We start from the raw sequence: 23,443 nt of genomic DNA on the forward strand, positions 1-23,443 counted from the left end.
CCTGCTTAGAGCCACGTCAAGCCCCAGGGAGGGATGGGCCCGTGTCAGCTCTCATGTTACTGAATTCCAGGCAGCATAACCCAGTGGGAAAAGCATGGAACTCGGAGGCTGACAGACTTGGGTTCAAATCCCGGCACTCCACTGACCCTACTGAAATAAATAGATACCTTATTTCCTAGTTTCCTCTTCTACAAAAGGGGTGTATTGATAGAAACGTACACAGCAGTGTTAACACGGGGGGTTGGGGAATGCCTGCACTAAAAAGAGTATAGTGGCAGCTGCAGGAGCAGGAATCCGGCTCCTGGCACCTGATCCCCCAGATTAGCTACTGCGCTCTGGGCCCAGCAGGGGAGACTGGACTGACTTGGAAAGGAGAGCCACGGACCAGGCAGGAATGTGTGCCCCCAGAAGGTGCCATAAATAGCCAGAGTGAGTCAGAGGGCCTCCAGGGAAGGAGGGCTGGAAAGGAGCAGTGGAAAAGGAAACTGTCAGTCTTCAGTCCAGGGAGCATCCAGGGCACTCTCCCAAATGTCAAAGGTAAAAGTGTAGGGATGTGGTAGGAGTGAGGGGTCACACCTTCAGCGAGGACCAGCTTGGGGACCATCTCCCAACATCACTCAGAGTCAGAAAATTTCTACACTGTTCATCTCCACCCTGCAGGTCTTCAGGAGCCAGCCCTGCTTCCTCATTTTCATCCCTTTACCATCCTGGAATGGAGAGCAATCACTCAGCCTGCATCGCAGGTGGGAACACTGAGGCCCACCCAGAGAGGCTAAGTGATTTGGCCAAGATCACACAGTGAATCAAGGATTGAGATGTGGATATGAACACGGATTTTTTTTTTTTTTTTTACTCCCAATCCAGGGTATACACTACAGCCAAAATATAAGAACCTATCCTCAGGGAGGAAGTCTTCCCCACAAGGGAACAGTGAGCTGAAAGGATCCCTTCTCCCCACTTTCCTCCCTGCAAGACATTTTACTCTTCCTTAATCAATCCAAGCACATCACTGTAGCTGCGACCGGAATGCTTTAAAGATGTATTCATCAGAACTAGCTGGGTGCAGCCCTAGAAATAAGAATGTAGGCTCAGAAGACCTGAACTTAAATCTTTGTGTGATCTCACACAAATCACCTTTCTGAGCTGCAGGGCCCTGACCTGCAAAATGAACACAATAATACACACCCGCGTGAGACTGGCATGAGGACCAAAGGCTATAATGAGAGCCTGAGTGCCTGAATGACCCCAAATGCTATAAAAACTGGGAGCTGCTCCTGGTGAGGCAGTGCCTTATTCCTCTCTGGATTCTTGGCATTTACTACAGTAGTGCCTGGCATGTAGGAGCCCTAGATAAATGTTGATAAAATAAAAGAACGAAGTAAACTCTTTGCATTTAAATGTTGTATGTTTGTGTGATGATAATAATAATGTGTGTGTTTGCTATTTGTCACTTATCATTGCCTTTTGTGGACCCAGGCACTACTACCGCTACCCTGCGCTTTACATCCCTGGAAAAATGACTGAATAAAAAAAAATAACTTCTGGGGCTTCCCTGGTGGCGCAGTGGTTGAGAGTCCGCCTGCCGATGCAGGGGACACGGGTTCGTGCCCCGGTCCGGGAAGATCCCACATGCCGCGGAGCAGCTGGGCCCGTGAGCCATGGCCGCTGAGCCTGCGCGTCCGGAGCCTGTGCTCCACAACGGGAGAGGCCACAACAGTGAGAGGCCTGCGTACCGCAAAAAAATGATAATAATAATAACTTCTGGATAAGAATGCTTTTAGTAATAAGCCTAATAGGTAGGGTGACCATATAGTTCGTCTATACTGGGGCACTTTGAGAGTGAAAGAGAAGGCAGTAGCAATTATGCCTGGACAACAGATATAAACTATGATTATCCTGGGCAAATCAAAATGCTTGGACATCTTACTCATAGGACGCAATGCTGCTCAGAACTCTCTGGAGGGGAGAGCCCCAAATCCTCCAAATCATCCTAACTCCTATCCTGTACCCCGACCATGGAAGGGGTCCCCTACCTTCTCATTCCCACCACCCACCTGCACTGGGAGCTGTGTTCAGATCAGGTCCCCAGCGTTCTTAGGTTCCTCACTTTCAACATCTAGGTGACTCTGACCCACACTTCTGTTGCCCTGAGAATGTCCTAGAATGTTTGCACTGCCCCAGACATGAAAACCCATGGCCCTGGCTAAGCACCCACCGTGTCAACTGCAAAAATCATCCAGCCCCTCCCGATGCTGTCCCAGCTCAGGGATTATTCCAGGGGCCCCACTCATCTCTCATTAGTTTTAATAGTCTTAAAACCAGTCCTTCTGCTTCTGCTCTTTCTCACCTTTGCTCTGTTCTCAACAAAGCAGCCTGGGTGATCCTACAAAAATATGTCGGACCATGTGTCCCATCTTTTCAAAGATAATGGCTTCCTATCTCACTCAGAGAAAAAGCCAAGGCCCTTATAACAGCCCCTAAGGCCCCAGCCTACTTAGCCTTTATCTCTCTGACCTCATCTCCTAGGACTCTCCAGCCATGTGTATGTCCTTACTTGTTCCTCAAACACACCAGGAAAGCTCCCACCTCAGGACCTTTGCACCTGCTTTTCCCCTCCTTGGAACATTTTCCCCTTAGATGACCCTATGACTATTTCCTTCACCTTCTTCAGATCTTTTCTCAATCATTTCCTTTTTCAAAGTTCTTCTCTGGCCACCCTATAAAAACATGTCACTCTGACCCCTTCCCTGCCTTTTCTCCTTAGCACCACCAAATGGACCATATATATTACTTATCCTGTATATTATTCAACCCCCTCAAGCTCCGTGAGGGCAAGGATTTTCATTTGTTTTGTTCTTTGCCATACCCCAGTACCTGAAACAGCCCCTGGCATATAGTAGATGCTCAATAAATATTTGTTAAATGAATAAAGGACCAACTGAGAGGGAACATACATGGCAGTTGGACGTTTGGCCTCAGGAGTGTAAAGGCCTGGTTTTAATCCTGGCCCTGCCATTTTGGGGCTTATGACCGTAAAAAAGGCCCTTAACCCTTCTGTGCATCTTAGTTTCCTCATGTGTAACGTGGGATAATCCACAATGCCTCCCAGGACTATTGAGAGCATTAAGTCCAATTTCACATAAAAAACACTAAACTCACTGCCTGGCCTATTTCCAAAACTAAGCTTAGTAAATGGCAATAGTGTTACTTCTGGAGGCTCCCCGTCGATGTGACATTGCTTATGCATCATAACAGGTAAATCAGCATCCATTCCCTTTGAGTAACAACTCACAGTTTCTTTCCCAATTTGCACTACTCATCGCCCCCTGTCTCAGGACCCTCTTTCCCTGAACCCAAGTCTCCCCAACCAAGCTGGCCTGGGTCTCTTTGCAAATGCCCCGTTCAACACAAGCCTTGTCCTGCTTAAACCTCTGAGAGAGCTTCCCTCCGAAAACACACCCACCCTAGGTCCCTTCCACAATCTCCCCAGGCGAGCTGGGTGGGAAAGAAAGGTGAAGGATACATAGTGAGGGAGGGGGAGAAGAAAGAGAATAGGAATACATGTGTGACCTGGTGTGGGGAGGGAGAGCAGGCCAAGCCATCCCCACCTGCCAGCTTCCTGTCTGTTTCTGATAAATAGGGGATACCGATGGCCAGATTTTCCATTCCCCCCATCCCGGCACCCGCCGTCACTCAATTAAAAAAAGACAGAGCGAGAGAGCCTGGGGGAGGGGCCTCTGGTTATAAAGCCTGTGGGCCAGCGGGTGAGCACACTCCTGGACTGCCAGATCCTTTTCCTGTCACCCCCAGGCAGATTTAGCTGCTGACAGCTGCTTGGGACTCTGCCGCCAGGCTTTGGCCCAGACCCTCCGGCTCTCCTCTCTCTCAGAGACTCCCAAGCCTCAGCCCCTCCATGGCCCAGAAAGAAGAGACCGCTGCGGCCGCGGCGCCTACCTCGCAGGATGGCGAGGATCTGGAGAACCTGGAGGACCCCAAGAAGCTGACAGAACTGGTGGAGCTGCCGCCCTTTGAGATTGTCACAGGGTGAGAGCTGGGTGTGGACTGGGCTCCTCCTCCCTAGAAGAGCACCGGCTGGGGACAGGCTGGGGGGACTTAGGATGGTAACAGTAGGAATTGGGGTCACCATGCTGCAGCCATGAGAGTGCACAGGTGTGCACAGCAGGGGCTGCAGGGGATGCAGCAGCAAATCTCTCTTGGCTTCTCAGACACCTCCAGTCAGGGGAGGTGGGGGAACTCCGTGGAGGCCAGGGCCCAGAGGAGGAAACTACCCCTGAGGCATCACTTGCCTCTCTGGGTAGAGGTTGTTTAGTCCCAGGGAATTTGGTAAAAACATGGGATGCCACCGGTACATTTCAATATGGTCCCAAAGTAGCCCCTCCCTCAGCGTCTGTCTCTGCTTCTGAGTGGGCCTCTCCTCTACCTGTATGTCTCTCACTTTCTTTAGAAGATCCTAAGACAAGAAAGACAGATCCATCCTTTCCCAAGCTAGACTGAGAAGCGATTTTTTTTTTTTTTTTTTTTTTTTTTTGCTTGCTGAATCATTTCTGAGTCTCCCCAGGGGCTGCCTACATCCGCCCCCCAGGGAAACAGAGAAGTTACAGGCCAGGCCCAGAGCTTCTGGGCAGAGGAGGGGTTCCAACACCGTCAGCCACAGGCTGGAGGAAGCAGGATCTAGAGCAAAGAGTGTTGAGGCTCCAAAGAGGGGGCTGCACACAGGGTCCCCCTGTCTTCTCCAGATTATGCCACTTCCAGGAATAAAACCAAGCTGTCTTCCTCCTCTTCCCTCTCTGTCCCTTTGGCAGAAGATTCTGCTAAGTTCCTAATCAAAGAATAAGAAGGGAGTACTTGGGGCCACTAGGATTCCTTCACGGGAGTCTCCAACAATGCCCACAGCAGACGAAGGGCCACAGGAAGAGAAACTTCAGGAAGAACGGAGGCCTGATGCCTTCAAGGGGCAGGAGGGGCCCTGGGAGGCAATTTGGACTTGCTGTTTGGAGCTGAGCAAGTGCTTTTCCAGTCCTGGCTGCAGTGTTTTCATTTGTAACATGAGGAAGTTATGCTAGTTGATTCCCAAGGTCCCTTCCAACTCAGATATTTTCCTATTTCTAAGAGAACCTGAGGGAAATGCATCCTAGTTCCTGAGGCAAGGCTTCAGGAAAGAGCCCCGGAACTTGCACTCGCCCATGGCCAACCAAGTAATGTCACCTTCAACCCAGGATTAAAGGAGCAATGGGGCACAGATTAATACATTCACAGGGAGAGCCTAGGACCACCAGCACAGGAGAATCCTTGATTCCAGTGGCTCTCTGTGGAAGGAGATCCTTTTTCTAACACTTAAACATGCTGGTCCATGCTGGCCTTGGTCACATACACACACACACACACACGGGCACGTGCACACCCACTCTGGGCAGTGCTGTGATCTTGTGATCTCCCCGGCACAGGGGCAGGGTTGCTTCAGAGCAGAATTAGAGTATGTTTGTTGAATTGAACATGCTTTGAGGTCTCAGGGTGGTTGGTTTTGAAAGCTTAAATCCTCTGATGTCACTTTCATGTGTCTGGAGCTTTATAATCTCAGCACACTTCCAAAGGCCTGAGTGCATTCAAGCCTTGGCACAAGGCCAGGAGAGGAGCTATATCATTGCCGCTCTGCAGATGGGGAAGCTGAGAGTAGGGGAGATCCAGTCACTGCTCCAAGACCACAGAACCAATAAGTGGCAAGTTTTCTGACTCCACCCAGCATCCTTTCCACTGGTCTCCCAAACAGAGCTCCACCTCTCTCCATCCTCGAGATGGTGAGGCTCAGAGGCTTCCCTGACCCCAGGCTCAGAAAAAAAAGGCACAGTAGGGCAGCTTTCTGGGCGCTCTGAGAGTAGTTCAGGAGGGAGGTGGAGGCCTTCGTGTTTCCCAGCCACGAGGAACAGCTGTGGAGATCTGTCTCCTAGGCCCCTCCAAGTAAACAGACAGCTTAAAATAGCCTAGAGGTGTGGCTGTGTCTGTGCGGGGACAGGAAGAGGGAACAGCTTTCCTCTCTTTCGCTCTCCAGGCGACCTGGAGTCAAAGGACCAGCAGAGCCTAGACTCCCACGGAGGAGAGGTCTAGCCACACTGACCCTTAGAACAGGGCCCTAGACCAGAACCGCAGATGGTTTTCCAGGAAACAGTCTGAGGGGAGGAGGGAGTACCGGGTAGGAATAAGGAGAGACATGCCCACTTATCGTGATTCTGGCTTGAATAGGGCACTCGGGATAGAAAGCAGATCTAAGGGAATTCCCTTGCAGTCTAATGGTTAGGACTTGGAGCTTTCACTGCCGAGGGCCCAGGTTCAAACCCCAGTCGGGGAACTAAGATCCCGCAAGCCTCGTGGCATGGCCAAAAAAAAAAAAAAAAATAGAAAGCAGACCTAAGAACATTAAAAATAATGGGGTAGAAAGTGCTAGAGAAAGGTCTATAACTGTGGCAGTGTGCCCACGCCCGCTCACGCCTCTTGGCTGAGAGTCAATCGGGTGCATCTCTTACCAAATCTGTGTTCACTAAATCCTGTTGGTTTCCTGAAATCTCCATAATGGGTGTGTTTACAGGAATCAGCAAATGTTAGAAATCAGTGCCTTTAAAAAAAATTTCTTTCAGAGAGCTGGGTGTTAAACCAGCACAGCACTGAAAGAGAGAACCCTCTGAACAGGAGAAGGAGAGCAGAGGAGGGATGTGCTTAAGGGGTAAGATCTGAGGCCTGGAGAAGGTACCATCCATCGGTACCAGGTTTAATTTCTCGAGTGTCGACTGCTGTCCAAAATCTGAGAGGTTGGATTACTCAACCTATCTTTCAGATGAGGAAACCAATCCTCAGAGGGAGAAATAATTTGTCCAAAGCTAGTGGATGGAGTAGGGTGTGAACCCCCAGACTGTCTGATAGTGATGCAAGTGCATCTAAAAAGGCCATAGGGCTTCCCTGGTGGCGCAGTGGTTGAGAGTCCGCCTGCTGACGCGGGGGACGTGGGTTCGTGCCCCAGTCCGGGAAGATCCCACATGCCGCGGAGCGGCTGGGCCCATGAGCCATGGCCGCTGAGCCTGCATGTCTGCAGCCTGTGCTCCACAATGGGAGAGGCCACAACAGTGAGAGGCCCGCGTCCCGCAAAAAAAGAAAATAAATAAATAAATTAATAAATAAATAAATTAAAAGGCCATAAAAAAGAGTCTTTTATATTCAACAAATATTTTCTGAATAGGAGTCATTTGTTTACTACCTGTTTCCCCCAGAAGTACTTAACCTCCATGAGGAGGGGGACTCTGCCTTTTAGGTGCTTTCTCTCTAGCACCAAGAATGGTACCCAGCTCCTAACTGGTACTCAATAAGCATTTGCTGAATCAGTAAGTGAACTCATGATTGAGCACCTATTGTGTGGTAGGCTCTCTGCCAGACATTCGGGTAGGGAATTAATTGGGGGGAGGTCTTCTTGAGGAGAGAAGTTCAGGATATATATACGAAGATCCAGCAGCGCTAGGCTCACAAGAGAATTCCACTGGATCATGCCTGCCTCTGAACTCAGCATGCTTGAGGGAAGCTCTGGGGCACCGGAATGGGTTGGCTCCCCATGTCTCCACCCCAGCTGCAGCTCTGCCTGGCAGCTCCCCTTGCTGTGTGTTTGTCTTCATCTCTAGTTATGTTGTGTATGATTTTACATAAGCTGAACCTGCTATCAAAGGGATTATTCTAGAATAGAGATAAATGGCACAGGCGATGAGTCTCCTTCTAACCACTTCTCTAGCCCCCAGTAGTTTACTCCACCCATGTGAGGAATAGAGAGAAGAAGCAGGGTTCAGAGAAGGGCCAGGCAAAGAGTGAGGGGCCTTCGACACCACTGTTAATGCCATGGCCCCTCGCCCCTCACCTGGAGTCTGGAGCAGCCTGGGAAAGTTTGTTCTATAAAGAACAGAAGACGGCCACTGACTCTGGCCACCCTGGCCTCCACTGAGGGTTGGGGGAAGGCAGAATCTCATGTGCAGAGATGGTGTTTCCCCGGGAAACAGGGCGGGCCCAGGGCTTTGGGAATCCCGTCCAGAACTGCCAGTCAGGAGCCAGAAGTTCCTCAAACCCCTTCTTAGCTCTAGGAAGTCCGGCTGTTAGAACTCTCTGCTTCCTACAATCCTCCTTCTGAGGATGCCCACTCCTAGCATCTTCTTTGAAAAGTGGTCTGAAAAAAGGAAAAGGAAACTGAAACTGGCAATTCTGCCTCTTTCAAGTAGGTCACGAAAGGTCTCATGAGCAAAGTGGAAACGAGTCAACACTCAATTACCTGTGAGTAGATTTTCCACTCCATGGATTATTTGGAGGCAAATGTTTAAACTTGGACTAGGTTCCACTGCCCTCCAGGTTGCTTCCTTTCACTCTCTAGATTTATGCTTAGGAAATGCAAATGTTTTTTAATGTGAAAGTGAGAGTGTATATATATATATATACATACATACATATATATATATATATATATATATATATATATATATATACACATATATTACATTGACTCACATCTCTTCTCCCTCCATCAAGCAGACCTTTGTCCCACTTTTTTCTAGATATAAGGATTCTCCCCTTCCTGCCTAGAGAATTGCAATGCCCAGAAACCAGGGTCTAAGCAGATGAAGTATGAATGGCCTTGTCTGCAGAAAGTATGAGGAAGTGGTGCCTAAAGAGGTGCTGAAGTTGGCAGGAGGGGGTAGGAATCATGCTGTTGGTTTCTGTGCTTGAAGAAGGGACTGAGTCCAGGTGAAGGAATCTACCATCAGCATCTCTCTCCTGACCACCACTCCAACACACACACACACACACACACACACACACACACACACACACACACACACTTTAGCCATAAAATATCTGCTAGAGTTGACAGCAATGGGCTATAATATAAGTAAGTGTGGTACTTGGGCATATCATGCTACTAGAAAATAAAAGATGTTTGTGATTATCTACAAAATCACTGTCACTATTTCCTTCCTTCCACTAGTGGGCATAATAGTGTTATGTGATTCTATAATATAACCCAAGATGGCCATGTTGGCTAGCTCTCTGGAGAAATTTCAGACCTCTACTGCCTCTGTTCTCCTGGTAGCCCTCCAGGGCTGAGCTGTTTCAGTCTGTGGGAAGCCCAAAGAACCTCATTCAACCTTTATGCTCCTTCTAGAAGACCAAGAATCCCACTGGGAAGCCAAGCAAGCTCAGTCTCTGAGCAAGCCCAAGGAAAGACTGGGAGCCAAGACCTTCCGTGACTTTCCCTTGCCCCTTGAATGCACTTCCGTTCCTGAGGTCCCTAGTCCAGAAGGCCCTGCTGAGGGACAGGGTAGACCATGGGGCTCTTGGCCCATGGGGTTGGAAACTGATATTTATAGAGAGGTGAACATTCTTCCTCTCCCTTGGGTTTCCGGTTTCTCTGGGTCCTCTCCTCTTGCCTAAAGAAGAGGAGGATGGGCTGAGAGAAGCATCAGTTGTAGACCATCCATCCAACCTGCAACTGCACACTGGGCCACACATGTCCTCTCGGCTGGGCTGTACTTGGCAAAGTTGGAGCAATACTTTGGGGTTTCCAGAAGGAAACCTGAGGGACCAACAAGCAGCTATTGCTGAAGCCCCCAAGCCAACCAAGCAGCCATGAATCCTTCCAAAAGTTTTACCTGAGAATCCATCCTACAGGTAGCTCTGGATTGGACTTGGGGAAGTGGTCTGGCAAAAGGCCTTGAAGAAAGGAAATCCAAAAAAGAGGGGATATATGTATACATATAGCTAATTCACTTCGCTGTACAGCAGAAACTAACACAACATTGTAAAGCAACTATACTCCAATTAAAAAACAAACAAACAAAAACAGTTTCAGCAAGAAAGGTAAGCTCTATGCTTCTCGGGAGAAAAAAAAAAAGCCACTCTAGGAAGTGAAGGGATCATTTAGCAACTGGCTGAGTTCAGGAGTGGTCTGGTGGGGTGAGTTTAATGGGGGAAAGCCCAGTGTAAGTGAATTCCCAGCAGGGATTGAAAGCCGACAGGGGAATCATCAGGCCGTCCATCCTCCCCAAATGTTAAGTAAATATAAACACATTCAACCAGGGACAGAGGGACTTAGGGAGCTAAAGATAGTACCTGAATGAATCCCAGGGCTGGGTCCCCAAACACATCCATCTCCACAGTGGAAACTTAACCTCACAGCAAGGGACACGGAAAGCTGGCTGGAGAAAATTTGGTGATGGGGGACGGAAGGACTGCAGGAAAATAGCTCAAGTTTCCTCAGCTCTTTGGCACCTGCTACCTACCCCTAAGAAGCCAAGACCCTGGGATACCAGGGATCCCCCTGCAGCCCAGGGAGTTGGGTGACCTCTCTGGGGGAAGGGAAGGGGTGTAGAGAAGCAAGAGCAGAGTTAATGGTTGCCATAGGGTATGTTCTGGGGCAACCACAGAGATTACATTTTTTAAAAGAAAACATTCAGCCTCTCCAGTTGGTACTCATCCACTCCTCTCCTTCTGACCTTTTCAATCTCTCCTGTTGCAGCCTCTTCATTCTCCTTGGACTTCAAACCTGCACAAATCTTCCCTATTTTAGAAAAACATGCACATACACGTAAAGATGAAAACAATCTTCACCTCTGATGCTTTCTTTAGGCCCTCTCCTTTTTTCTCCCCTTATTACTACTAAACTTTTCAAAACACCTGGCCTTTTTATGCTGCATTCATTTCTTAATCATCCATCTCCCCTTGGTCATATTCATTACCAAGTGTGGTGCTCTAAGACACCAAATGGGCTTTCAGGCTTTTCCCCAGCTTCACTCTCTCTGCCTAAAGCCACCCTGGTACTCCTCCATGGACCTCACTTTCATTATACCTTTCTTTCCTCAGGAACCTGTAACAATTCTCTATTGGCTCCTGAGTCAAGGCTAAACTCTCAAGAACCTTCATCACATGTCCTCCACTCTACCTCTTCGTTTTTAGTGGTCCCCTCCTGTTCTCAGCTGTCTTATTTACATCTTTTCTTTCCAGCTATAACTTAGCTGCTAGATTACAAGCATCTGGAAGGCAGAGGCCAAGTCTTTTATGGTTTTGAAATGTGTCAATACTATACAAGTTAGTTCATATCAAGGTACCCTTAGGTAGTCTGGCCTCAAAGATAAACATTCTTGGACACTTACATGACAACCCTTCTTTCACCTGAGGGAAAAGACAGACTTGAGAAAAACAGTCCTTGGGAGAGCCTGGGACTGCAAGTTTTAGGCCATCCCATACCTAAGATGCAATATCCGTGACTGACAAGGAGACATATGAAAGCATGAAGTGTTCTTGCTCTGTCATGAGATATTTTACAGGCTTGCTACTTTGTAAAGTTACTATTTGAACACTGCTTTTCAAACCTGGCCACATAGAATCATCTGGAGCACTTTTTGTTTTTTGTTTTCTTGCAGTACGCGGGCCTCTCACTGTTGTGGCCTCTCCCGTTGCAGAGCACAGGCTCCGGACGTGCAGGCTCAGCGGCCATGGCTCACGGGCCCAGCCGCTCCGCAGCATGTGGGATCTTCCCAGACCGGGGCACGAACCCGCGTCCCCTGCATCGGCAGGCGGACTCCCAACCACTGCGCCACCAGGGAAGCCCTGGAGTACTTTTTTTAAAATGCTGATGCCTGGGCCTCCTCCAAATGTTCTCATTTAATTGGCTTGGCTTGGGGCCTGGGTATGGACATTTGTAGCTCCTCGAGCAGATTCTAATGTACGGCCAGGTTAAAGAGTCACTGATTTAGAAATGTGAGCGTGTGCGGTGTGCTGGGAGTGAAGGTGGAGTGTTTGGAGACCTGTGTTAATGAGGTGTCCAGGATGCACACCTCACTCCAAATTCTCTCCTCTCCTTTAGATAAACATTTGAATTCCTTCGTGTTTTTTTGTCACTGCTGTCAGCGTAGGCAAGTCCTGTTTCGGTAGTGAGAGTGGATGTGTCTCAGAGGTACTTATCTTGGAGAGCCATCCACTCCATGCTAGTCCTAGAACAAGAACTCATCATTCTCTCTCCTTCCCTTGGGCCTTTGCCTCCTTGACCCACAGGGAGCGGCTGCCTGCCAACTTCTTTAAGTTTCAGTTCCGGAATGTGGAGTACAGCTCCGGGCGGAACAAGACCTTCCTCTGCTATGTGGTTGAAGCGCAGAGCAAGGGAGGCCAACTGCAGGCCTCGCGGGGATACCTAGAGGACGAGCACGCCGCCGCCCACGCGGAGGAAGCCTTCTTCAACACCATCATGCCAGCCTTCGACCCAGCCCTGCGCTACCTGGTCACCTGGTACGTGTCTTCCAGCCCCTGCGCAGCTTGCGCTGACCGCATCGTCAGGACCCTCAACAAGACCAAGAACCTGCGCCTGCTCCTCCTGGTAGGGCGGCTCTTCATGTGGGAGGAGCCTGAGATCCAGGCAGCTCTCAGGAAGCTGAAGGAGGCTGGCTGCAAACTGCGCATCATGAAGCCCCAAGACTTCGAGTACGTCTGGCAGAATTTCGTGGAGCAAGAAGAGGGTGAATCCAAGGCCTTTGAGCCCTGGGAGGACATTCAGGAGAACTTCCTATACTATGAAGAGAAGTTGGCTGACATCCTGAAGTAGGCGAGTGGGCTCAGCCTCACGTGAGTCTTTTCACTGTTAACTTGGGTAGAAGGTCAGGTGGAATGAGTGGTCCCTTTGATTTTCCTTTGATAGGATTTCATCTCTGTTTTTGGTTGGTTGTAAAAACATTCTTAGAAGATCCCTCCTTTTCTCTCTTCTAAATCCCTCTCCCTAAATCCTTTTCTCTCCTACCCTTTTATATCAAACTGATTTTCCCCATAACTTGGAGTGCTCAAGGGTGACAGGAATCCAGAAGCTTTGATGAGACAGAATGACTTTCATAGTAAGATTTAGATGGTGCAAGGACCTGTTACTGAACAGCAAAGATATTTCAGTCCCCTAAGCATGTCCCTATGTCCACCTGTTCAGACTTACTAACTCTGGACACCTTCTAGACGCCCTGCCCCCACCCCATTTGCAATCTTACCATTCCATTTTTCTCTAATGCAGGTTCTTCATTCCTACAGGGGCTTTTTTTTTTTTTTTTTTTTCATTTTTGGTACTTTTGAAAGTCCCCGAATGGATCTGTATTCAACTTTTTGGGGGCCAGAGAAGCTTTCATGTTTTCAGACAAATGGTTCTGCTTTGAGGGAGACCAATAATTGCTGTTTGAATGTACAATGCAAGAACATTTCCCTAATGTTGAGAAGACCTCATCAGAACTCACAGAAAAATGATGAATGCGGGAAAGAGGATAATATAGCAACAAGTTCTGCTATACAGCAATGTTTAAAGGGTTAAAAAGATGTTTGTAAATTAGGCAGCAGCTCAGAAGTAGCCTCCTACAAATAATCAAGATGTGATAGAACTGGAAGTAAAGATTAGCTATTTAAGCAAATAATTAGGACACGATTAAGGACAATTTGGCCTCTTGCTGAGGGTAAACCAGACTCTTAGAGAACAGGACGATTGCTCTCAGGAAAGAGGGTAAAGGATCCTTTACTACCTCCTTTTGAATTTCATCTGATCTAGTTTGCTCCCATAGAAGTGCAATGACTAAGTCTCTTTACAAGACCTGAGTTACCCATCAGTTTTCCCATAATAGAGAAAGGGTCTTCACCACCCTCTTATCCAACTTTAATTCTGGAACACCTCACATATTAATAAAACATGAAAGCATGCTTCCATGAAGATATTAAACTTATTTTTGGTGTCTCTCACTCGTAATAGTCTAAAGAGAAGATGTTGCTTCATGGACACGTTTTGGAAATGTTAAGTGTTCCGGGGCTTGATGTTGGCAGGTGTTTGCTATTAGACATGCACACAGGGTGCCTGATCATTCTCCAGCTGAGCGTTCACCAATCCATGAAGACACAGTTTTTGGCCATTTCTTACAAAAAGCAGGACCCATTCACTGAATTCAGTGAGACTATGGTCAGGTAATGCCACATGGTACTTTGCTCACACAAAATAAGACCACTCTGAGTGGTGGTGAGTAGTGATACAAACAGATTTCTATGGATGACCTCTGAAAATACAAAATTAACTTAAATTCCTCAAAGATTTTATTAGTATAGGGACTGTCACTCGTAATTATAAACGCTACATAGATTCTGTAGAATGATGACTGGTAGCCTAATTTTAACTCTAGTGTATTTTCTTCTTAAACATCTTTGAGTCACAGGCCACTTCTTCCAGCTGCCAAACTAACAAGACCTCAGAGATGGATGTGTGTGTGTGCATGTGTGTGCGTGTTGTCCATTAAGTCAAATAATTAAATAGCTAAACCTATAAAAATTAAGCATTTCAAGGATTAAAAAGAGCCTTTAACTTTGGATAACTGAGAGTTATATCTTTTGCTAATCTAAATAAACAAGTAAAATAGATAAATCAGTTTGAGGGAAAAGTCCATTTCTAAGTCAAATTATTTTTAAATAAAATATTGGACATGTTCCACATTATAAGCCTCCTTCCATTAGTGTACATAACCGTATTATCTGGACCCATTAACATGCTTCCCTGTACTCTATTTTAGTTGCTCATATTCCTGAAGGGAAAGGTTAAAATGTACCAAGTTAAAAAAAAAAATTGGTATGAAATCAAGTTGTCATCTAAAAGCCCCAAAGAACTCTGCTTAATTAAAATACTCTCAAGAAATGAGCATTTGTTAAAGAAAATTTGTCTCATATTTCTTATTCCGTCTTTTTGAAAAATGACAGAATAGGATTTAACCATATATTTAACTCAAGATAACATTTAAAGCAGATCTCTTCTGGGGCTTTCTCTGTGCGAACCACACCAAAACATGAATGAAACAAATCCAGTCCTGAGTAAACCGGAAATCACAGGAGACTGTGGAGAAATTCAGGCACTTGCTGGGGAGGGCACGAAGAAACCCTAACTCAAAAAGAAAACCCTTCACTGTTTAGGGCTAGCAGGGCTCTCAGTAACATGCTTTCTGTTTTCTCACTAAGGTCTGTCTGCTGCCACCAAGAGACAGCAATGACACGTGTGGCCATCTGGGACATGCCTGACTTCCCAATACCACTTGGAGCTGGACAACATTTGACACGAACCAATCCACTGCACAACGCCCTCCGAGGACTCAAAATACACTTATGCTGTAAATCACTTAAGCTGTGCCTCTCTCTCTAAGGCTGCTCTTGGGAAAGAGGAAAGTGAGCTGCGAAGAGAGAAACGGCAACCATACGTGGGCACCAGGCATCCGTGGGGCTGAAGGTCCGCATTATTCCCTCAGTTGGGCTGCTTAGGTCGAAGAGCCTCAGACCCAAAGTCTGCACAGATCTTTGAAGTATGTCCAGAAATGCATCTTAAGTTGGGATCTTTTTTTAAGAAAAACAGCAACATTAATAAAAGAGGTGGTGTGGTCTTTCTGTGACCAAGTTTTTTAAGGAACTTGGACATTTAGAAGTTATTATGGACAGTGAGCAAGTCCCAGGAATAGGGATGTCCCAGGCTATGAACCCGGCCATGACGATATATAAAGTGGGAGGAAGGCTTAAACCAGAACTTGCCTAAGCAACACGGGATGTACTAACTCTCCCATGCAGACTTCACACCTTGGTCTTGACCTTCATGAAATACTCTGAGATTAGTTGTAAATGAGTATCTTTTCCCTCCTCTGAAGACAAAGAGTATGGCAGAGGATGAAAACAAAAGGCACAAGAAATCTGTTTCTAAGGGATATAAACATCCCAAGTGCCAATTCATAGGCAATTAGCACCTTGATTAAAGAGGAAAGGGCAAGCAGGATTTCAATGTTCAGATACACATAATGTAAGAACAGTCAGTATGTGGTGCTTGGTGGCAGCGGTAGGATGGTGTCCAAAGTCTCATTTCTTAAAAGGCTTGTTTGAGTCCTATGTAGAAGCAAAATTTCACACGTGAATTTCTGGGTGTTTCCCAGACTCTAACTAGGTTTCCAGGAATAATGTGTCCATTCTGATTATCAGGCCATGCCTCCTTTCCCCAGGCTTCAAGTGTGGTAAGCCATTGGAATTTGACCCCAAGACTATCTGCAAATGACAAAGCACTTTATCACATCCCTGCTGAATTCCACTCACAGCCAGACCTCCACAAAACTAGGTTTTGTTAAAGAAAGATGAACGAGGCTCATACTCCATGAAAAAAATTAACCCTAATCCCTTAAAATGTAGAAGCAGCCTAGAAAATCAATGTTTCGACCCAGTGTTAAGATTTATTTGCATAGTTAGGCAAAATACTTTAATTCTAAGTTTCCCCTTACCACTCCACTCTCGTTTTGTTTTGTATAGACATTCTCTCCCTTTTCTTCCCCTTCAGTTTTACTGTGTGTATGTGGACAGAAACAAAGCTCCAAGAAAAGTCTTAGTCTGAAAGTTTGACAGTGAACTTGCCCCTGGCACTGCCCCTGCCCCCAACAACATGGAGAGCTTGTCTGTTACACGTACAGATACAAAAGAAGTGAGATACTCTTTGAAACTGCCACCTCGTTCAGGCTGAGATGCGGTAAAAACACAAGGTTAAGGTGCAAAGATTCTATTTAACCAGTGTTTTCCTGGTGTGTTAACAAGCCCCTTCTAAAATCCAGTTCTTCTACACTTGGGAAAGCAGCAAGTCCTATGACAGACCCAGAATTCACTCTAGGGAGAAAATCAATAGTAGGTCTGTCTCTTTGAACTCAACACCACAGTAAGGGGGCAGAGGGTTGAAATACTCTCCTAGTTTTCCCCACACCTCTGATACTGAACCACTGGCTAAATCCATGAACCTTAGTCTTCCACCATGGAAATCAAGAGTGGACAAAGCACTGCTCTCTTAGCTTAGAAGAAAAGGGGACTAATATTTACTGTTTTCGATCCCAGGTGGCTACACATCAGAATCCTACGGAGCTTAAAAACACAAAGAAACCTGGCCACTCTCCCCCGCCCCCCACCCACCTACCAAATTAGAATTCTTTTTGGAGGAAGTGGACCTTTATTTTTTTTTTAAGGAGATTCATACGGGTTTTGTTGAGAACTATTGATTTATTGAGTCATTACTCCACACTAAGAACTTTGCCACATATTTCACATAGTATTTTATTTGTTTCATGATTGAATTCAAACAGGTTCAATCACAGAACCTATGTGGTGGACAAAAGAGAGCAGGAGTTCACCACGGGGAGATTCTAAAAGCCTGCCTTTCCAGTGTGCTGACCCACAGTTCTTGCCCATTCTGATGTCTTATTTCTCACCTTGCTGCTCTTCGTACTGGACCCTCTGACTCCTCCGGATTAAGTTACAGGTGAATCCTACATTACCCAAGTCCAGAGCAACACAGACATGTGCACAGAACCTCACTGCCTGCCCCCCACCAAGAACTTATTTTTCCATTCTTGTCACCACAAATTCCTTGTTAACAACATAAAACTTTCTCATAATTTAAACAAAACTGAACCCATAATTCTCTCCTAGGATGAATTTTATGACATAAGGATAATACCCGGTAAGTGCACAAATGACGCAAAATTAACTGAAATGTTCATCCTTCCTGAAATTTCTCTTAAACAGCAGAGAAGTAGAAGCAATGCTGACACCTAGTGGCAACCCAAACAAATCAAGTAGCATCCCTAGCAAAACAGGGGTCATAGGCCCAACATGTGGCTTCCCCACCTAGTATCAGGCCATCTACGCCTTACCTTCCTGGAAAAAAAAAAAATTCCCAGCAACACTTCCCAAGCAATCCCTCCTCCAGAGTCCCAGTCCAATCATGAGAATACAGCAACCGAAGTCTGGCCTGTGACACAGACTAATTCACATGAAACTTTCCTCTGACCATTTTAAGGTCAGTTTGCTCAGTCCTAAAGCCCAGATGACACAGAAGGTAGACATATCCAAAATGCTCATCTGTTCAGAGTGTGTACACAGTAATTCTGATGTCTGTTGCCTCAAAGACCTCCTCAATCATCGCAGATACATTTTCCCATTGCAGACGATCAAGACCACATCCAATCCTGAAAAAGACAAAACATCCCCACTGGTTGTGATGAAGGTATCTAGGAAAACACTCCTTCCCTCTTCCTCTAGGCTGCATCCACCCAAAGCCTAAGATATCATCTGGTCTCACACCTATAGGCAGCCATGGTGGGAGTTGGGAAGTTAACTCCTATTGTGAGTCACCTAAGGCTGTTTCCTAGACAGCCCTAACATCCAACAGCTGTCACTTCTCTTTTGCCTGGGAAGTACCACTTCCCAGTTACTTCAGGCTACATTTAGAAATGTATGTATAACTGCCCTGAGATGCAAGAACTTATCCTTCTGTTTCTACTGATGAAAACTAGCTGTGGGTGGATGGCAAAAGGTTGGTATTTTTAAAATACGCTTATGATAATGAAATGTTAAGGAAGATAAAAAGGAGAATGACAAAGGACAGGATCTCTGCACACAGGAAGTCAAGAGGGAATGTTGGGAAATGCCAAGCTGATTGTAATTCAGATCTTTGCAGCACTCTGGTGAGAAACCTCAATCGGCCCACAAAACTCTTACTATCTGGCACCTTTCTTCCAAGATGTTACTTAACTGATCCTCAATATCCCTAGGGAAAAAGGAGACGCTTAAAATTGCTAATTTTCTGTAAATGTGGTTAAGTACCTGAAAAAATTGTGATTAAAAAAAAGTTCCTGGTACATAAGCGATGAACATATTAAAGACCAGCGTAAGATAAGGGACCATGTAGCCACACTCATAAGTAACTTGGACCTTGGAATAAACCTGCATGCATGCTCAGCACTGACAAAACTAGTCTGACAAGAAGAGAAGAAGGGACCCCAAGCCTATTTCCTGAAAAGGAAACGGGATATTGAACCCCTAACGTCAGTCCCTTAAGTTCCCAATATCTAGGGTCTAAGACATTACATAAGGGACCTATCCTCTGGCTATTGTCCACACTGAACACAAACAAGCATGCGGTTTCAAAAGCAGTGATAACTTACAACTTTCTTCACACAGAATTAACAGGTTTGGGACACCTGAAGTGGCCCAGAGAGAAATCACAATTACTCAGTCTTTGTTCTTTAGTTGTATTGCTTCAGAAATAGAGGCCAAGCTTCAGGCAGAGGATGCCCAGAATTCAACAAATGTCTGTGAACAACAGTTCCTCCCTACTAAGTAGGCTGAGGCAGGTCTGTGGTTTAATCATCCCGATTTTCAGCCCAGGCTAAAAGATGGGCACGCCTTAGGCTAAGATCTAACAACTTGTTTACTGATGATTTTTAAATGTTTTGAAATTTTTCCACCTTTAAGTCTGTATTTTAGGTTACATTAAGCTTTTAAGTCACTTGTCTTTGGGTAAGACAGTAAACCCCACTAATCAAGTCTTCATTTAGGGCCCTGGATTTCCTTGCCTTGGCATGGAGAGGTCGGTGACTCCATTCTTCAGACAATGGGACTTCATGGCCTCTAAACTCTTCTGTAAGTTTTCATAAGTTGGCTTGTGTGAAGCCCTTTTCTTTGTAATCTAAGTACAAAGAACGAATTCAAATTTCCATTAGTCCAAAATGAGAGCCAAAGAAAAGTCATCCTATTCTCCCAACATCCTGATAATTAAAATATTAAGTATATTTTTATAGAATAGTCTAGATGACAAATGTCATACTGTCCCTTCCAGTTACGGGAGCTCCTCAGGAATCCACTACATAGAGCCTGAGAAACCCAGACACTGCCATATAATAATCTTTCCTTTTCCCAAGAAAACCAGATTAGCAGGTGTGCCTATTGTCTACTGTTTTTAAGCAAAGTAGGTGAAAGTTTCTGTGCCACTTCCACGAAATAAGCTGCCTATCTGTAACAAGGAAGAATCCGTAACACCTAAAAATTTCCTGTTAGGTTTATTTATTTAAAACTTGTGCTTGCCTTTTATTTCCCTATAAAAGAACAAACTGGTAGCATTCCAGACAAGATTGGATGTCACAGTAGCATTGAGGACATTCAAAGAGGCTAGGACATGTCCCCACTCAGTGTGCTGTCCAAATCAGGCTTGTAGTGACTTGGCTATAAGTCATCCAGCACCATCGCCAAGAAGCTGCACTCTTTCTGAAGCCAAAGACCATTTGGATAGTGGAAGAATCCCACACTGAGGAAGCAGGCAGGAAAGGAGATGAGTATTACTTGGCACTGCATTTGATAGGGAAGACAGAGAAAAACTCCTTTGGGCAATCTACCTCTTGAGACTTTACTGTCTCTATCTTACTATGATTAGGAAGGAGTTAAACTATGGGAGGCATCCCTAACGTTTGCAAGTCTCGTAACACAGGTCTTTGGTGACTATCACTACTCTTCCCCATGGAGCTGGGATGCAGCTTCATGTTCCTTTCTAATCCAGTGCACCAAATAGCCACCACTTCTGGATCTGAGTTGGCATGAGGTCGGCTTTTTGACATCTCTGGTTGTCTGGAATGAAACATTGTGATCAACATAAATGCAGTACAGCCCACTGGTTTACCAATCCTTAGAACTTATTGAGAATTGGCCCCATCTTACCAGGTAATATATATATCGCCCATCTCTCTTCAGAACAGCCACTTCTCCAGACTTTTTTTCTAAGAAAAACAGTTATTTAATAGTAAAAAAGAAAACCAAAACACTGATCTCCATTCTTAGATTTTTTAAAAACCTTTATAAATTTGAGTCTACTTCAGAACTAGAATTAATTTTCAACCCTGAAGAACACTTTGATCCTTATCAGCCTTCCTAAATACTGTATTCCTTAACTTCCAGCTTTCTTATTAATGTTTTCTGAATCATGTTTTCCTGAAACCCCATCTTTGGTCCTGCTGCATTTTCAAATATACCCTTACTTGTTCACCTAAAAAACTTTAATGTCTATTGCCGTGAAATGTTTTAGAATGTACAGCACTTTTTACTTGCCAAATGTGTGTTTAATAATAATCCTTTTACATACAAAAACAGCTAATGTGTTAAGCATTAAGGGGAACATAGATGTATTAAAAAGTGCTTAATTATTAAAGAGTTTTCAATCAGGAGAACATGTCATGTTTAGAAATAAATATAATACAAAGCAGTAAGAAGTTGCTTTTTTAAAGGCTGGGATTAGAATCACCAGTGGAAACTTTGATTCAGTAAGCCTGGACTGTGGTCTGAGCAACTGTTTCAGAAGCCCACGTGTGATTCTGATACACATCTCTGGTTTAAAATCACTGGTAGAAAGTGATGGGAGGAGTCTGTAAGGAAAAGGTTCTAAACTCTTTGAAGCATAAGCACAATATGGGTAAACAGAGGATCTTGAATGCCAAGCTAAAATCTGTGGACTTTGCTAAGCACTTCAGAGTTATTAAAGGTTTCAGAGAAACGGAGTAATATTATCAAGAAAGATTTATAAAAGAGGGGGAAGAAATTTAAAACTTTTACAAGAATTCAGGTTTTGTGTGATACGGACCCAAACTAGAGGCCATTTTTGTAGAGGAAACACTTAATCTGCAGAGTTAAAAGGACTCAGTAGTTAGGAACCCCATCTGTGCATGTATATCTTGTTTAATAATTAAGTATAACGAGAGCATCAAAAGATGCTCTAGCCAGGGCAGATAAGTTCAGCTGTTTTCAAAACTCACGTTGATTTAACAGTTCCTGCACCCCTCCAAATTTCTTCTTGAAGTGGACAGCTATCCCAGCGCCCATTCGACAGTCCTCACTGATACAGTGGGCTAAGGAGTCTGTTTGGGGGCATGCAAAAAGGTCTCCTTTCATATAAGTAATCTAAAATGTGCAAAGGGAAAGAAAAGTTTTATTAGTGACAGAAAAATAAGCTATTTCTTTTCCTTTACTGTGCCCACCACCACTTCTCCTCCGTCCCTCCTTCATTTAAAGACAAATCCTCAGAATTTAATTTAAGGTGTTATCTAAAGCGAATTAAAGCATGCGCAAAAGAAAGTGATGGGTGGTCTCTGCCTAGGACTGTATCAGCCTTTCTAAAGTAAATCAGCAGGAGAGAGAGAGAGAAAGACAATTCAATTATTAATTATTTAATTATTAATTAAAAAGTGTTTATGCTTTTGACCTCAATTATTCTGAATTTCAGTTCACCAATAAATTAATAGTTGTTACGCACTCTGCTTCCTTCTGAATCTTCATTAGGGCTGCCAGCCATGATACTGAGTCGCTATTTCCAGAATTTAAGTGTTTCTTCAGCTATAAAAAGGGGAAAAGAAGTAAAAATGCTTAGGCAACCTGAATATATTACGTTCGGACTGCCCTGACCACCCACGTACGAACATTTTCCCCCCACCGTTTATCGCTGAAAGTAAGTTCGCCTCTAGGAAGTAATGCAAAACTCTTCTGGAGCAAGAAAAAGAAAGAATGCCTGGTTTCGGAGGCGGACGGGCCCCGCTCGCATTTCGCGCTTTCCTGGAGCGGAAGAAAGGCGGTCCTAGGACCCGCCTCCTCCTTTCCCCGCGCCCGCGCCGAGTAAGGCTGATTCAAGACAGTCTCCTTTTCCCTGCAAGATGCAAAAGTATTTCCCCATTGGATTTGGCCCAGAAGCAAAAAGGTGGGACTTGGCCACAGTCCCGTTAAGCCGCAACTAGGGAGTATACAGGCCTGGGGGAGTGTACTGCCGAGGCGGGGGCAGGTGGAGAGGGAAGGCGGCCTCTCAAGGAAGGCTCACCCCCATCTTTTGGGGGGAGCTGGGGGAAGAAGTTTAGAGAAGCCTCCCATTCTCTGTTTCCTACCCTAGGGCGGATCAGCGAGGGCGTGGGGCCTGTCCCGGGGTCCCGTGGTAGGGAGCGGGGAGGCTCGTTCAAAGCCCCAACGTACCGGGGTTACCCTTCACCTGGAAAGGAGTCGGCCGTTAGGAGGTCCCGCCCCGCGGGGAAGGGCTCTGGTAGGTGGGGAGCAGGAGAAGAGCCCAGATGTGGAGCCAATCCCGCCAAAGCTCTTAATTGCACGCACGTAAGATGGCCGCCCACCACCTGGGAGCGGGGCGGAAACGAGCCCCTCTAGCTAGCTAGCCGAACCTGCACTCTTTGGTGATGGCCGCCGAACTTCCGGTGGTAAATTCCATAGAGTACCCCGCCGCCGCCCGGGCATGCGTAACGAGACAGCGAGTTGGGTAGAACGGCGCTTGCGCATTAGCCCCAGGAGCGTGTCTCCAGGGGCCCCATAGACGGGGGAGGGCAGTTGGCAAAGGAGTTAGTTAGCGCCTGCGTGGTACTATGCTCAGGGCGGTGTTTGAAGGTTGAAGGGTTGAAGGGTCTGGCGTGTCTAGAAGGCGCCTGCGTATTCCTTCGGCCGGGGGTGTGATCCAATCAGGGAAGTGGGCGTGGCTTCAGGGGACGCCTGAGCAGTGCTCCTTCAACTGGGGGTGGGGCGAGCCCGA

General features: G+C 46.0%; 2 protein-coding genes across 7 annotated transcripts; one reads left to right on the plus strand and one right to left on the minus strand.

Annotated features, from left to right (window-relative positions):
- Window positions 1–3,913: 3,913 nt before the first annotated feature.
- APOBEC2 (apolipoprotein B mRNA editing enzyme catalytic subunit 2) lies at window positions 3,914–15,464 on the plus strand (the record flags this gene model as incomplete). The annotated part of the gene is made up of 3 exons (XM_082638892.1): window positions 3,914–4,044; window positions 12,091–12,654; window positions 15,049–15,464. The coding sequence occupies 2 exons, from the start codon at window positions 3,914–3,916 to the stop codon at window positions 12,632–12,634; spliced, it is 675 nt and encodes a 224-aa protein (XP_082495018.1). The 3' UTR covers window positions 12,635–12,654; window positions 15,049–15,464.
- Window positions 15,465–17,080: 1,616 nt separating this feature from the next.
- On the minus strand, window positions 17,081–23,302 carry OARD1 (O-acyl-ADP-ribose deacylase 1). Of its 6 annotated transcripts, XM_082637618.1 has the most exons (7): window positions 23,082–23,302; window positions 22,355–22,564; window positions 22,178–22,257; window positions 21,681–21,825; window positions 20,593–20,651; window positions 19,458–19,570; window positions 17,081–18,068 (listed from the first exon to the last, which is right to left on the minus strand). In XM_082637618.1, the coding sequence occupies exons 3-7, from the start codon at window positions 22,214–22,216 to the stop codon at window positions 17,966–17,968; spliced, it is 459 nt and encodes a 152-aa protein (XP_082493744.1). In that variant the 5' UTR covers window positions 22,217–22,257; window positions 22,355–22,564; window positions 23,082–23,302; the 3' UTR covers window positions 17,081–17,965. The 6 variants fall into 6 exon arrangements, with proteins under 6 accessions (XP_082493744.1, XP_082493743.1, XP_082493746.1 ...); XM_082637617.1 differs by lacking the exon at window positions 22,355–22,564; XM_082637620.1 differs by lacking the exon at window positions 22,355–22,564 and having other exon boundaries at window positions 23,017–23,302.
- Window positions 23,303–23,443: the final 141 nt, after the last annotated feature.

The sequence above is a fragment of the Mesoplodon mirus genome (assembly GCF_964341445.2).
Source record: "Mesoplodon mirus genome assembly, chromosome: 12".
NCBI classification, from domain to species: Eukaryota; Metazoa; Chordata; class Mammalia; order Artiodactyla; family Ziphiidae; genus Mesoplodon; species Mesoplodon mirus.

What these genes read in the sequence shown, in the direction of transcription:
- OARD1 (XM_082637617.1), bottom strand. Translation starts at nt 22,216, where the DNA reads ATGGCTGGCAGCCCTAATGAAGATTCAGAAGGAAGCAGA. An exon ending in GCAGGAACTGTTAAATCAAC is followed by an intron (nt 20,652 to 21,680) that starts GTGAGTTTTGAA and finishes TGTTTTTCTTAG; the next exon opens with AAAAAAAGTCTGGAGAAGTG. An exon ending in ACCGACCTCTCCATGCCAAG is followed by an intron (nt 18,069 to 19,457) that starts GCAAGGAAATCC and finishes TGTCTTTTTCAG; the next exon opens with GATTGGATGTGGTCTTGATC.